The 15,941-nt window shown below is 27.6% G+C and overlaps 4 protein-coding genes and 1 further gene across 5 annotated transcripts; all 5 read left to right on the forward strand.

Annotated features, from left to right (window-relative positions):
* Window positions 1-3,908: 3,908 nt before the first annotated feature.
* Window positions 3,909-5,778, forward strand: Bm17217 (Uncharacterized protein; the record flags this gene model as incomplete). The annotated part of the gene is made up of 3 exons (XM_043083015.1): window positions 3,909-4,136; window positions 4,714-5,305; window positions 5,585-5,778. 3 exons carry the CDS (start codon window positions 3,909-3,911, stop codon window positions 5,776-5,778), a joined length of 1,014 nt encoding a protein of 337 aa, XP_042938949.1.
* A 5,085-nt stretch (window positions 5,779-10,863) lies between these two features.
* Window positions 10,864-12,733, forward strand: Bm17218 (Uncharacterized protein; the record flags this gene model as incomplete). Its single annotated transcript, XM_043083016.1, has 3 exons — window positions 10,864-11,091; window positions 11,669-12,260; window positions 12,540-12,733. The coding sequence occupies 3 exons, from the start codon at window positions 10,864-10,866 to the stop codon at window positions 12,731-12,733; spliced, it is 1,014 nt and encodes a 337-aa protein (XP_042938950.1).
* Window positions 12,734-13,865: 1,132 nt separating this feature from the next.
* Window positions 13,866-14,722, forward strand: Bm17219 (Uncharacterized protein; the record flags this gene model as incomplete). Its single annotated transcript, XM_043083017.1, has 3 exons — window positions 13,866-14,006; window positions 14,286-14,455; window positions 14,695-14,722. 3 exons carry the CDS (start codon window positions 13,866-13,868, stop codon window positions 14,720-14,722), a joined length of 339 nt encoding a protein of 112 aa, XP_042938951.1.
* Window positions 14,609-14,694, forward strand: Bm16307. The gene has a single exon (XR_006228059.1). The product of XR_006228059.1 is annotated as a pre-microRNA Bm16307 (primary transcript).
* Window positions 14,723-14,744: 22 nt separating the features above from the next.
* Window positions 14,745-15,532, forward strand: Bm17220 (Uncharacterized protein; the record flags this gene model as incomplete). The annotated part of the gene is made up of 3 exons (XM_043083018.1): window positions 14,745-14,786; window positions 14,997-15,166; window positions 15,328-15,532. The coding sequence occupies 3 exons, from the start codon at window positions 14,745-14,747 to the stop codon at window positions 15,530-15,532; spliced, it is 417 nt and encodes a 138-aa protein (XP_042938952.1).
* Between the last annotated feature and the right edge of the window lie 409 nt (window positions 15,533-15,941).

Genomic DNA, 15,941 nt, shown 5'->3' on the forward strand with positions numbered 1-15,941 from the left:
CAAAAGGGAAAATAAACATTAACAGGGAAAACTATGCTGCAGAATAATTAATAGTCTCAAGGCAAATGAAAATTTTGACAAAATTTTGACTGGAATTATGTTGCAACGATTCTGCGTCCTTTCTGCATCGAGAATTAATGTAATTTGAGATGGAACGAGTGATAAAGTTGAGCAGTTATGAAAAACAGATACTGCGTTTAAAAGAGAAGAATGGTGCTATATCTGATGTCATGAATTTAAATTCGTTTTTTAGTTAAATGAATCAATTCGAACAATTACTGGGTTAATTCCAATGGTTACGTTGATATTAAAAAGATAATGAAACAACAGCCGAATGTTGTGGAATTTTACAAATATCCACTAGAAAAATTCATTATATTTATCTTATTTAATCTAAATGTGATATAGGCATCATCAATTTGACTTGGAACTTGAATATGATCTAATTAATTTTACGATGTGACTGAATATGCTTCGCACTGATTTGTTTTATACAGAAACCTAGAGAGATTCACTTAAACAGGAGAATTTCTTTATCAAATTGCATTTAAATAAAGCACTTCCTGCAATCTAAAAATATAATTTCAATTTCATTATTTTCTATGAAATTAAAATTTCATCTTCCCCACCAACAACTCCGCACCAATTACTTGATGCGGCTAAATCAGAAGTAGTTACTTGCATCACATAAAATTTGTTATAATGATTAATTCACAGTGTCAGATTATAGAAGTGAATTGACTGTTAAATTCTTGTTATGATTCATTTGTATGTTTACCAAATGGACTGAGAAGCATAAAACATTTCAAATATTATCCGCAGATAATATAAATCAGTACAACAAAACTTGTAAGCCAGAATTTAAATAATAATTAGTTTCTTTCGTCAATTAAATTGACCTTTATCATTATCATTCGATTGCATGAAAGAATATGAAAATTTGAAGTTCTTTTTTTTTAATAAATCTGTTGAAAGAACTTCTTCTGTTGTATAATTTTTACTATTACTATTAACATATACGTAACATTTAGATAAATAAGTATGATTCTATTTTTTTAAATTCTCGTAATTTCATTCACTTTGGTTAAAATTAAAAATATTCCAGAAGAGCCGTTATTTATGCTATAATTCAAAGCTTGTAATATTATAAAAAAACTATCAGAACAAATATCACTCAATTCAATAACTATTGTTATTGCTGCCATATTTAATATGTGCATTAGGATGACAATCTTTGATCCATCTTCTCTTTAAAGTTAGAAAAAGAAGCTCGAGAAATGAAACAAGAATGCACAACAAGGTTTAACGAATCAAATGTCATGATTTTCGATCATTTTTCAGAGCAGATTCAGACACATAGTATTCCTTTCACTTAATTATAATTTTATCCATTTCAACTGCTTGACCACTGAGAACGGCAAATTGTAGTGATTCAAACACTTCTAGAAGTGAAATTTTCTTAGAAAGAAATTACGCATCATTAGTAATATAATAGGCTTACCGCAAGTAAGTTTTAAAATGAATGTTTTGGAATTTTGAGATTTCAAGTAATGAGAAAAAAAGAATTAGCATGAAATTGATTAAATTTACAAATTTCCAGTCATTTCAATTATACGGTAATACTTTGTCCTTCATGAACAATTTTTAGAACAAACTTTGAAGTGCAAAGTTCTTTTAATAACTGACTGTGCATTTTCAACTTTCTTCTATTAAAAATATCAGCTATTCAATCTTAAGTAACGTCTAACCTCGTTTGTATCTATGCCATTGTTCTCGTTCCATAGATCTGGAAGCTTCATTAAGTTCAAAAACAGTTCGATGTTGACAGTGATGAATGATCATCGGTGACTGCAAATTTTCAATATCACCATTAGTAATACGACCGGTTATTCGATAAGTTCGCCTGATAACTGCTGGATTGTTATAATGTCCCTTCTGTAATCAAAAATTTGAAGTAAAAAATAATATGCTCTCATTGGAAATGTTGAAAAAATATATACATATATTAAAAGAAAAAAATAGAGCTTCATGAAATCTTTGAACAATTATCATCGATTAATGAATCATTTATCTCACCATTAATTAAAGAGATTGTAAAATACTCCAGAACTTCATGTAACAATAAAATTCACTTTTATTGCTAAAAGAAAAGAAAAATAAACAAGCTATAGTGTGTTAATACTAGCTAGTAAAAAATTAAATCTATCACTTTATTTCATTTGGGAATTATCTTATGCTTACATTTCAATTAATCTTTAAAATTTTTAGCTCAAAATAAACATATTAAGATATAATTAACTAACTTATTATCACTCGCAAATTTTTAATTACAATTGTTCAGTATATAAAAATGAGACAATAATGAGAAAAAATTTTTTATGGAGGAAAAAAAATGCTATTTTGGATAAGTATGTGATACATGGTAATGAATGTTACTGATAAGATGTTGAACTCATTCTCAAAATGTTAATTTTTAGATACCATCACAAGAAGAAATCGATTTATTTCATGATTGGTGAACCAATGGATTTGAAAATCTCAAATCATATTAATCGTTATTTATGTTAAACTTCATTCCAATAATTAGACAAAAATTATTGAATTTCAATGAATAATACTAAATAAATATTTCAGTAATTACTAAATAATTATTTAATTAATAATTATCGAATGATCTCAGTGATTATTTTAATGAATAATTTTAATAATTATCGATGACGATTATTTCAATAATTATCAAATTTTTTCTTCAATATTACGAATAATTAGTAAATTTTATATGTGTTTACATTGCATGTAATTGAATAAATAATTGCAAAATACACAGATTTAACATCTAAAACAAACAGAAATAACAAATCAGAAGCATTTGATATATTTTACCTCGTTTTTTATTGGAAATAATTTAATTATCTAATCTAATTAACTATCAAACTTAACTAATTTGAAAGTCAAAACGACAAAATTTAAATCAAATATTTAACAAATTTAACAATTTAAGTGCGGTTTTAATAATTATTTCTAATAATTTTATATTTATTACTAAATATAAAAAAAGTAGCCAATGATTTGATTAATTGACAATTTCGATGAAATCACATCCTGAAAAAATTACATCCTGAAAGTTTTTCTTTTCCAAGATTTTATAAAATTTAATTGCAGTTTGAAAAAGTATTCATTTTTATCAAATTTAGTTGCGCTTGGAAAAATTACTTTGAATGAAAGAAAAAAGTATATAATCTGTGGCATATTATATTTGTTTTATTTATTTATTATTATAAGGAAAAAAAAAAGCAATTATTTATTGTGAAAGTAAAAATTAGTATCACAAAATCATTTATTTTTTGTAGCAGCAATTAATTTCTAATCGGTCATGCAAAAAAAATAGCAGGTGGTTAGCTTTCTTTGCTGCATGCTTTTTTTGCTAACTACGCGCAACTGCATGCTTTTTTTATTGAGCATATTTATTGTACATTTTGATATAAAACTCATTGTTAAACTATTAATTTTATTTGAGTGATATTATTTTGCTTATTGCCTGCTTTTTTTTTCATCTTTTTTTAAAAGTTAGTTCTATTTGCTTTAGTAATTTATTGCTATAATTATTGCTTGTGTTGAAAGAAATTTTTTTAGTTCATAAATTTTCATTGAAATTATGTCCTTTCATCTTTTTTAAAATGCCTCTCAACACAATAAATTTTCCCATTTTTTTAAATACATTTTTTGCATATGCAAATTTTTCAAAAATTTTCTTTACTATAAATAATCATTTTATTATTTTATCAGTTAGTATTAGCTACAGGATCTGTTAGTGAAGAGTTCGCATAACCACTGGAAGTGTTAGTTTTGCAGACGATTAAAAAGAGTGTTATTCTAACAAGACTTTTTTAAAAAAAGAAAAAAAAAAAATGGAATCAAATTGTGCCATATGTTTGGAACAATTAAAATATCCGCTTGGAAGACCTGATAATTGTAAGCACAAATTCTGTTTTAAATGTATTCGCGATTGGTTAAAAAAGCGATCACAATGCCCACTTTGTGGTGGAGAGCCAAAATATCTAATTAAAATTGAAGAAACAAACAATGAAAGAAAAGTGCCAGTAAAAAAAAGAACAAAGGAACAATTTGAAAATGAGGTTATCAGTGTTATCATTAATATATCATCACTATGAAATATTTTAATTTGATTGTCTATATCATTAATTTTTTTAAACTTATTTAACATGATGATTGTTATTATTATAGTGAAATGGTCCTTTGTTTGATTAATTAAATATTTTAAACAATTTTTCCGGACACGGTCATGAAAATATTCCAGTTTACCTTTCTTTATATAAAGATTCTAGTCTAGGACCATATATGAAATTTTTAACCTAGAATTTACCAAGCAGTTAAAATTAAGCTTTTAAATCAGAAGAAATTTGATTGAATTGGAGGAAAGGTGAAAATTCATAATGTTATTCTGTATAAACAGAAGTCTTTCAAGCTTCATTGTAATTTTTTAAAAAATTTGAATTTCAAATCTATCCTTTAGAGTCTTATCCCTTTTGACATAATTCTGTTCTAAATTTTCAGAAAAAAGAAATATTACAATCATTTGTTGCAACATATTCTATAAAGAATTAACAATGTTACCATATTATTTGTTGTTAATTATTTTGAAATCTTTTTTCATTTTTGCTTAAAATTTTGCAAAATTTTTGAATTTTCAAGCTTCTTGCCCAAGAACAACTGGAAAATGATCAAGGCGGCCCTTCAAATGAAGATATTACCATTGAATATGCAAACTGCCGATCATGCAGAAGTTCAGATAATGAACATTTACTGCTACTCTGCGACGGAAACATTGGTCAAAATGCTGATGGTTCTACGATTCGCTGTAATGTCGCCTATCATTGCTATTGCTTACCGGAGAAACTGGAGCGAATCCCGGAAAATGACTGGTTTTGTCCATTCTGCGAAAACAAACCAGAAAATGCACAGCATTTTGTAGAACAAACAAATTTAAATGTTTCACGTTCAGAAGAAGCTGGTAGTAGTAGTTCAAGACAATTAAAGAATGAGACTGATGTATCGAAATGTCATCTAAGCGGATGTTTGGAGCAAGGTAATATGAAAATAGAAACTGGATGCAGCAAAATTAGAAATTCCGAATCAACGCTTATTCAAGATGCTTATGGTGATTCGGATACGGAAAGTGAATCAAGAGACTATAGTAATGAAAAGAGTGAATTATATTCAACAAGTGATGCAACTAGTGATGATTACGATGATAGCAACGAAATAACAGTCGAAAATACTGGCGGTAAGTTATCATATAGACGAAAATTAACAAACTATAATATTTTGATAATAAGATTACAACTCTTAAAAAATTAAAAATTTTAATACAGAAATAAGAATTACAAATCATTCTACCTGATATTTTACGTTTGCGTGCTATACGTAGATGAAATATACGTCGATGAGAACGTACAAATATACGAAATTAATATTTCTTCATTAAAAAACAAACAAGAAATTATAACTAAAGCTAGAATAGGAAAAAAAATATCGAATTTACTTATACATCATTAATATATAGGGACAAATTTTGATGTATTGGACGACAACGACGATGACGATGACAGTGATGATGGTGAGGATGATGATGATGATGATTGTAACGAATCGGATGAAACAGATTCTGAGCAAAAATTCCACCAAGCGATATTTCGCGATAATTACAGACGAAGAAGAGGAATGAAGCGTAATCAAGGAATTACATATCGCCGATAAAGTTGCAGAATTTATGACAAAGACGAAATGAAATTCTGGTAAAGCGGGAATATCAAAGACTGATACTAACACATCATCACTCTAGCTAACAGATCACTTCTATATAACAAATAATAATGATAATTTTAATAATTGCTGATGTACTTGATATACCATATGATTTTCTAACCAACTTACAATTTTACTTGTGATAATGCAATCAATGAATGTGTGAACTGAAATAAACTTATGCTAAAATCCAGAATTCCTATTACAATATTAACAGCGTTAATCTAAGTTACATTTGTTCATAAAAATTTTGAATCCGAATTTCATGAAATTATCACGTATAGTTCACATAGCGCTAAATTGTTACTGATGCTGTACTACTAGAAGTCATTCTCAACACATTGAAATCACAATATTAAGAAACTGAAATGATTTAAAAGAGAAATAAATACTTGTGTTAAAAAAACCACTTACGTCAGCTTATAATCACGTAATATATCCGTGATCTCTCGTAATGACGCAAACAAATTCATAATTTTGGCATGATATTTTCCGTTATACTATTTACTTTTTTTCCGAGCTAAATTATTTGAAAATTTCCATTTACAAAAAATTGAAAAAATATAACATTGATCAAAGAATGTTCCCGAATAATTGAAGATATCATCCAAGATTAATTTACAACTGACTTCTGGCTTTCATTTAATATGAAATTAATTAATCATTATCAAATATTCTCTTATTTGAATTTGAATAATTTACTTTTAGTTTATCTTTATTTCATTCCCTTAAATGCTTAGTAAGTGATCATTCGTCATCTTCAAAGATATCTGATTAAGCAAAAATTAATTTGAAAAATTTAAATTTTTTTATTTTTTTAAATTTTTTTTATTTTTTTAAATTTTTTTTTTTTTTTAAAAAATTTTTTTATTTTTTTAAATTTTTTTTTAAATTTATAAAATTTAAATTTTTTTATTTTTTTTTTTGTCCATGGTACTTCTGGTACCAGAAGTACCATGGACAATATCTAACAATTGCATTCCATCTGCTGAGTTGATGTCACTGCTTTTCTAGATTAGAAAGAAAATAACACCAAAATATCACTCATCATAAAAATTTCATTCCACGAGGCCAATATTTAATAGTTATTACTGAGGCATTTATTTTGAATCGAATAAAGTAACACTCCAAAAGGGAAAATAAACATTAACAGGGAAAACTATGCTGCAGAATAATTAATAGTCTCAAGGCAAATGAAAATTTTGACAAAATTTTGACTGGAATTATGTTGCAACGATTCTGCGTCCTTTCTGCATCGAGAATTAATGTAATTTGAGATGGAACGAGTGATAAAGTTGAGCAGTTATGAAAAACAGATACTGCGTTTAAAAGAGAAGAATGGTGCTATATCTGATGTCATGAATTTAAATTCGTTTTTTAGTTAAATGAATCAATTCGAACAATTACTGGGTTAATTCCAATGGTTACGTTGATATTAAAAAGATAATGAAACAACAGCCGAATGTTGTGGAATTTTACAAATATCCACTAGAAAAATTCATTATATTTATCTTATTTAATCTAAATGTGATATAGGCATCATCAATTTGACTTGGAACTTGAATATGATCTAATTAATTTTACGATGTGACTGAATATGCTTCGCACTGATTTGTTTTATACAGAAACCTAGAGAGATTCACTTAAACAGGAGAATTTCTTTATCAAATTGCATTTAAATAAAGCACTTCCTGCAATCTAAAAATATAATTTCAATTTCATTATTTTCTATGAAATTAAAATTTCATCTTCCCCACCAACAACTCCGCACCAATTACTTGATGCGGCTAAATCAGAAGTAGTTACTTGCATCACATAAAATTTGTTATAATGATTAATTCACAGTGTCAGATTATAGAAGTGAATTGACTGTTAAATTCTTGTTATGATTCATTTGTATGTTTACCAAATGGACTGAGAAGCATAAAACATTTCAAATATTATCCGCAGATAATATAAATCAGTACAACAAAACTTGTAAGCCAGAATTTAAATAATAATTAGTTTCTTTCGTCAATTAAATTGACCTTTATCATTATCATTCGATTGCATGAAAGAATATGAAAATTTGAAGTTCTTTTTTTTTAATAAATCTGTTGAAAGAACTTCTTCTGTTGTATAATTTTTACTATTACTATTAACATATACGTAACATTTAGATAAATAAGTATGATTCTATTTTTTTAAATTCTCGTAATTTCATTCACTTTGGTTAAAATTAAAAATATTCCAGAAGAGCCGTTATTTATGCTATAATTCAAAGCTTGTAATATTATAAAAAAACTATCAGAACAAATATCACTCAATTCAATAACTATTGTTATTGCTGCCATATTTAATATGTGCATTAGGATGACAATCTTTGATCCATCTTCTCTTTAAAGTTAGAAAAAGAAGCTCGAGAAATGAAACAAGAATGCACAACAAGGTTTAACGAATCAAATGTCATGATTTTCGATCATTTTTCAGAGCAGATTCAGACACATAGTATTCCTTTCACTTAATTATAATTTTATCCATTTCAACTGCTTGACCACTGAGAACGGCAAATTGTAGTGATTCAAACACTTCTAGAAGTGAAATTTTCTTAGAAAGAAATTACGCATCATTAGTAATATAATAGGCTTACCGCAAGTAAGTTTTAAAATGAATGTTTTGGAATTTTGAGATTTCAAGTAATGAGAAAAAAAGAATTAGCATGAAATTGATTAAATTTACAAATTTCCAGTCATTTCAATTATACGGTAATACTTTGTCCTTCATGAACAATTTTTAGAACAAACTTTGAAGTGCAAAGTTCTTTTAATAACTGACTGTGCATTTTCAACTTTCTTCTATTAAAAATATCAGCTATTCAATCTTAAGTAACGTCTAACCTCGTTTGTATCTATGCCATTGTTCTCGTTCCATAGATCTGGAAGCTTCATTAAGTTCAAAAACAGTTCGATGTTGACAGTGATGAATGATCATCGGTGACTGCAAATTTTCAATATCACCATTAGTAATACGACCGGTTATTCGATAAGTTCGCCTGATAACTGCTGGATTGTTATAATGTCCCTTCTGTAATCAAAAATTTGAAGTAAAAAATAATATGCTCTCATTGGAAATGTTGAAAAAATATATACATATATTAAAAGAAAAAAATAGAGCTTCATGAAATCTTTGAACAATTATCATCGATTAATGAATCATTTATCTCACCATTAATTAAAGAGATTGTAAAATACTCCAGAACTTCATGTAACAATAAAATTCACTTTTATTGCTAAAAGAAAAGAAAAATAAACAAGCTATAGTGTGTTAATACTAGCTAGTAAAAAATTAAATCTATCACTTTATTTCATTTGGGAATTATCTTATGCTTACATTTCAATTAATCTTTAAAATTTTTAGCTCAAAATAAACATATTAAGATATAATTAACTAACTTATTATCACTCGCAAATTTTTAATTACAATTGTTCAGTATATAAAAATGAGACAATAATGAGAAAAAATTTTTTATGGAGGAAAAAAAATGCTATTTTGGATAAGTATGTGATACATGGTAATGAATGTTACTGATAAGATGTTGAACTCATTCTCAAAATGTTAATTTTTAGATACCATCACAAGAAGAAATCGATTTATTTCATGATTGGTGAACCAATGGATTTGAAAATCTCAAATCATATTAATCGTTATTTATGTTAAACTTCATTCCAATAATTAGACAAAAATTATTGAATTTCAATGAATAATACTAAATAAATATTTCAGTAATTACTAAATAATTATTTAATTAATAATTATCGAATGATCTCAGTGATTATTTTAATGAATAATTTTAATAATTATCGATGACGATTATTTCAATAATTATCAAATTTTTTCTTCAATATTACGAATAATTAGTAAATTTTATATGTGTTTACATTGCATGTAATTGAATAAATAATTGCAAAATACACAGATTTAACATCTAAAACAAACAGAAATAACAAATCAGAAGCATTTGATATATTTTACCTCGTTTTTTATTGGAAATAATTTAATTATCTAATCTAATTAACTATCAAACTTAACTAATTTGAAAGTCAAAACGACAAAATTTAAATCAAATATTTAACAAATTTAACAATTTAAGTGCGGTTTTAATAATTATTTCTAATAATTTTATATTTATTACTAAATATAAAAAAAGTAGCCAATGATTTGATTAATTGACAATTTCGATGAAATCACATCCTGAAAAAATTACATCCTGAAAGTTTTTCTTTTCCAAGATTTTATAAAATTTAATTGCAGTTTGAAAAAGTATTCATTTTTATCAAATTTAGTTGCGCTTGGAAAAATTACTTTGAATGAAAGAAAAAAGTATATAATCTGTGGCATATTATATTTGTTTTATTTATTTATTATTATAAGGAAAAAAAAAAGCAATTATTTATTGTGAAAGTAAAAATTAGTATCACAAAATCATTTATTTTTTGTAGCAGCAATTAATTTCTAATCGGTCATGCAAAAAAAAATAGCAGGTGGTTAGCTTTCTTTGCTGCATGCTTTTTTTGCTAACTACGCGCAACTGCATGCTTTTTTTATTGAGCATATTTATTGTACATTTTGATATAAAACTCATTGTTAAACTATTAATTTTATTTGAGTGATATTATTTTGCTTATTGCCTGCTTTTTTTTTCATCTTTTTTTAAAAGTTAGTTCTATTTGCTTTAGTAATTTATTGCTATAATTATTGCTTGTGTTGAAAGAAATTTTTTTAGTTCATAAATTTTCATTGAAATTATGTCCTTTCATCTTTTTTAAAATGCCTCTCAACACAATAAATTTTCCCATTTTTTTAAATACATTTTTTGCATATGCAAATTTTTCAAAAATTTTCTTTACTATAAATAATCATTTTATTATTTTATCAGTTAGTATTAGCTACAGGATCTGTTAGTGAAGAGTTCGCATAACCACTGGAAGTGTTAGTTTTGCAGACGATTAAAAAGAGTGTTATTCTAACAAGACTTTTTTAAAAAAAGAAAAAAAAAAAATGGAATCAAATTGTGCCATATGTTTGGAACAATTAAAATATCCGCTTGGAAGACCTGATAATTGTAAGCACAAATTCTGTTTTAAATGTATTCGCGATTGGTTAAAAAAGCGATCACAATGCCCACTTTGTGGTGGAGAGCCAAAATATCTAATTAAAATTGAAGAAACAAACAATGAAAGAAAAGTGCCAGTAAAAAAAAGAACAAAGGAACAATTTGAAAATGAGGTTATCAGTGTTATCATTAATATATCATCACTATGAAATATTTTAATTTGATTGTCTATATCATTAATTTTTTTAAACTTATTTAACATGATGATTGTTATTATTATAGTGAAATGGTCCTTTGTTTGATTAATTAAATATTTTAAACAATTTTTCCGGACACGGTCATGAAAATATTCCAGTTTACCTTTCTTTATATAAAGATTCTAGTCTAGGACCATATATGAAATTTTTAACCTAGAATTTACCAAGCAGTTAAAATTAAGCTTTTAAATCAGAAGAAATTTGATTGAATTGGAGGAAAGGTGAAAATTCATAATGTTATTCTGTATAAACAGAAGTCTTTCAAGCTTCATTGTAATTTTTTAAAAAATTTGAATTTCAAATCTATCCTTTAGAGTCTTATCCCTTTTGACATAATTCTGTTCTAAATTTTCAGAAAAAAGAAATATTACAATCATTTGTTGCAACATATTCTATAAAGAATTAACAATGTTACCATATTATTTGTTGTTAATTATTTTGAAATCTTTTTTCATTTTTGCTTAAAATTTTGCAAAATTTTTGAATTTTCAAGCTTCTTGCCCAAGAACAACTGGAAAATGATCAAGGCGGCCCTTCAAATGAAGATATTACCATTGAATATGCAAACTGCCGATCATGCAGAAGTTCAGATAATGAACATTTACTGCTACTCTGCGACGGAAACATTGGTCAAAATGCTGATGGTTCTACGATTCGCTGTAATGTCGCCTATCATTGCTATTGCTTACCGGAGAAACTGGAGCGAATCCCGGAAAATGACTGGTTTTGTCCATTCTGCGAAAACAAACCAGAAAATGCACAGCATTTTGTAGAACAAACAAATTTAAATGTTTCACGTTCAGAAGAAGCTGGTAGTAGTAGTTCAAGACAATTAAAGAATGAGACTGATGTATCGAAATGTCATCTAAGCGGATGTTTGGAGCAAGGTAATATGAAAATAGAAACTGGATGCAGCAAAATTAGAAATTCCGAATCAACGCTTATTCAAGATGCTTATGGTGATTCGGATACGGAAAGTGAATCAAGAGACTATAGTAATGAAAAGAGTGAATTATATTCAACAAGTGATGCAACTAGTGATGATTACGATGATAGCAACGAAATAACAGTCGAAAATACTGGCGGTAAGTTATCATATAGACGAAAATTAACAAACTATAATATTTTGATAATAAGATTACAACTCTTAAAAAATTAAAAATTTTAATACAGAAATAAGAATTACAAATCATTCTACCTGATATTTTACGTTTGCGTGCTATACGTAGATGAAATATACGTCGATGAGAACGTACAAATATACGAAATTAATATTTCTTCATTAAAAAACAGACAAGAAATTATAACTAAAGCTAGAATAGGAAAAAAAATATCGAATTTACTTATACATCATTAATATATAGGGACAAATTTTGATGTATTGGACGACAACGACGATGACGATGACAGTGATGATGGTGAGGATGATGATGATGATGATTGTAACGAATCGGATGAAACAGATTCTGAGCAAAAATTCCACCAAGCGATATTTCGCGATAATTACAGACGAAGAAGAGGAATGAAGCGTAATCAAGGAATTACATATCGCCGATAAAGTTGCAGAATTTATGACAAAGACGAAATGAAATTCTGGTAAAGCGGGAATATCAAAGACTGATACTAACACATCATCACTCTAGCTAACAGATCACTTCTATATAACAAATAATAATGATAATTTTAATAATTGCTGATGTACTTGATATACCATATGATTTTCTAACCAACTTACAATTTTACTTGTGATAATGCAATCAATGAATGTGTGAACTGAAATAAACTTATGCTAAAATCCAGAATTCCTATTACAATATTAACAGCGTTAATCTAAGTTACATTTGTTCATAAAAATTTTGAATCCGAATTTCATGAAATTATCACGTATAGTTCACATAGCGCTAAATTGTTACTGATACTGTACTACTAGAAGTCATTCTCAACACATTGAAATCACAATATTAAGAAACTGAAATGATTTAAAAGAGAAATAAATACTTGTGTTAAAAAAACCACTTACGTCAGCTTATAATCACGTAATATATCCGTGATCTCTCGTAATGACGCAAACAAATTCATAATTTTGGCATGATATTTTCCGTTATACTATTTACTTATATACTCTTCAATTATGCAGTTCCTTCCTATAATAAACCCTAATAAACCCTTTACACTAGTGATCGGAAGAATTATATAAAATTGAAGAGTTTCGGAGATGCTTTCAGAGCATAATGGACCGCGTTAAATTCAAAAATATTGCATTTGAGGAATTTTAGCTTAATGTTGGAATTGAGGGGTTAATGGTGTGGTAGTGTTTTGTTGGTTTTGGTCGTATATTGTTCGGTGGGGTGTTTGTATTGTGTGGTAATGTCTAGATTCATTCATTAATATATAGTTTATAGAGAAATAAATGAATTTGTCCGAGAAATTCTTTCCACGGGAACGTCATAAATATAATCTAGTAAATGTTATTAAAATATTGCCTTTATTTTAGTTGATAATCCAGAATTGCTTAGATAATGATTGATATTATCAAGATGATTCAAATAGGACTAATCTTACTCTATGCATAACCAGTAACTTGTAGGATCATCTTTACTTTTTCTATTATCTTATATGAGGTAATTTCAATGGTAGTTCTTTCGAGAATAATACGAAATTATTTTTTTGTGCCGATCACTGGGTGAAGAATGAGTGAATTTGTGGAAGAAGATATCGAAGGTTTGCTTCCTGTTTTCGAGACATTAAAAGATGTTCAGTTATTATCACCTACTGAAATTGATGCATTTGTCAAACGTTGCCAGTTCTTCGAATATCTTCTTCAAAAGCCTGTAAGAACTTTTTCTTCGACAACTTAACTTATGCTATACTATTAATCACAATGACTTTCTTGCTGAATTTGTCAGGATCTGTTAAATTAGTTTGGATTTCGCAGTGGAAGTGCTTAAATGTCGCAGTGTAAAGCCTGAAGTATTACTATAAGTTGATGCTGTATGTCCGTCAAATGTCCAAGAGAGAGAGAGTTGATTTTTGGGTACTCATTGGAATTTTATAACATTAGCATCATTTAGTGTTTGGTGAAAGTACCAATCAATGCGTATTATTTTCAGCGGAAAGATCCATCGTCGTTCAAAGGATATACCGATTATTTGGGATCGATTATGAAGCTTGTTCGAATGCGACGGAAACGATTGAATTACAGGTTGAGAGAAGATGAAATTGAAGGCAAAATCATCATCAAAGTTGCCAATCTGCTGCGACAGTTTGTGAACGATTTCAGGTTTTTCATTTTTTGTTTAATAGGAGTATACTTTGGTGTAGTCTTTTTTATAATATAGGTATGTCTGCCAAATTTTGAAAACTGAAAAAATTCGATAATTTGTTGAAATTATAGCTGATATTTTGATATTAACTTAACTTCATATTTTCAAATGACGTGCAGTTTATGTTCAGAGAAACCTAACAAGTTAATATGAAAACATATTAACTTGTTAGGTTTCTCTGATCATTTGATTGCAGGGGCGGGCAGAGCTTTGGTTTGATTTGATCGGATTTTGAAGGAAGAGAAAATGTATATCCGATGCAGTAAAGCGTATTTCCGCGCAATGCAGGTAAGTTTCTGAAAGGAATCTCTTTTTGTAAGGGCAGAATCAAGGGTTAGTAAATTTGTAAAGTGCGAATTAAAATTAGGCCTTCGTGAAAGTAAATAATTACTCACGGCGTCAGAAATGATTACTTTTATTACGTGGTCTTAATTAGACTGATCAGAATATAACGTCAAATAAATTATATGTTCCAGTTTATGAAATTATATGTTCCAGCTCTTTCCAAGGAATTCTGCTTTACGAATTCAAGCGGCTCGATTTGAATATTCAGTCGAACATAGAATAGAGTGCGCACGTTGTATAATGCAAGAGGGGATTCGGTTGAATCCTACAGAATGCAGTTTATGGACGAATTTTGTTCACCTGGAATTAGATCATGTCAAATGGTTGGGTTGATGATGATTTTCAGAAATTCCCACTCAGAATTATTTTATAAACTAACCGAATAAAACACTTTATAGTTAACATATAGACTTTTTTCTTAGACAGTGACTCAGTAAACTCTTAAAACTGTGGTTTAAGGATTTATTCAATAAATTGTTTTCAGGTTGATTACTCGAAAGAGTATATTAACGGGAAAAGGGTATCATTTGCCATGTACTGAGGAGAAAGAACTGGAAGTGGCAGCTGAAGCGCAGAAAACTCCAGAAATGAAAGTAAATATAAAAGAAAAAAGTGGACAGGATGCAGTTTTGGGTCTTCGAGTCGTTGAAACAATCATTAAATTTTTCAATTTAAATTTTTCAAATTAATTTTTGTACAATACGAAACATTTCCATCAGTCCAGCAAAATCAACATTAGTCGTATGAATGCATTTAAGAATGAATTTTAAAACATAAATTTACTATTAATTAGTTCTTTTATTATAAAATCGGTTGTTTTCTCTCAAATAACAGGCTTAAATATATTAGCAGTTTATTCTTCATTTTTTTTTTTTTCAATAGTTTGTTGTTTATAAAACTTAACTGCTTGTAAACTTTTATTTTTGAATTTAAAATATATTTGAATGTTTTCGTTTAATCCTTAATTTTATTCTTGATAGAGATGTTACACTTTTGGCAAAACTATTTGGTATAATTTTATTTCTTTTAAAGTTATTTCAGTTTTGCTTTTTACTTTTTTAAATTCATTCTTAAATGCATTCATACGATTAATATACA

This window comes from Brugia malayi (assembly GCF_000002995.4).
Source record: "Brugia malayi strain FR3 genome assembly, contig: Bm_074, whole genome shotgun sequence".
NCBI classification, from domain to species: domain Eukaryota; kingdom Metazoa; phylum Nematoda; class Chromadorea; order Rhabditida; family Onchocercidae; genus Brugia; species Brugia malayi.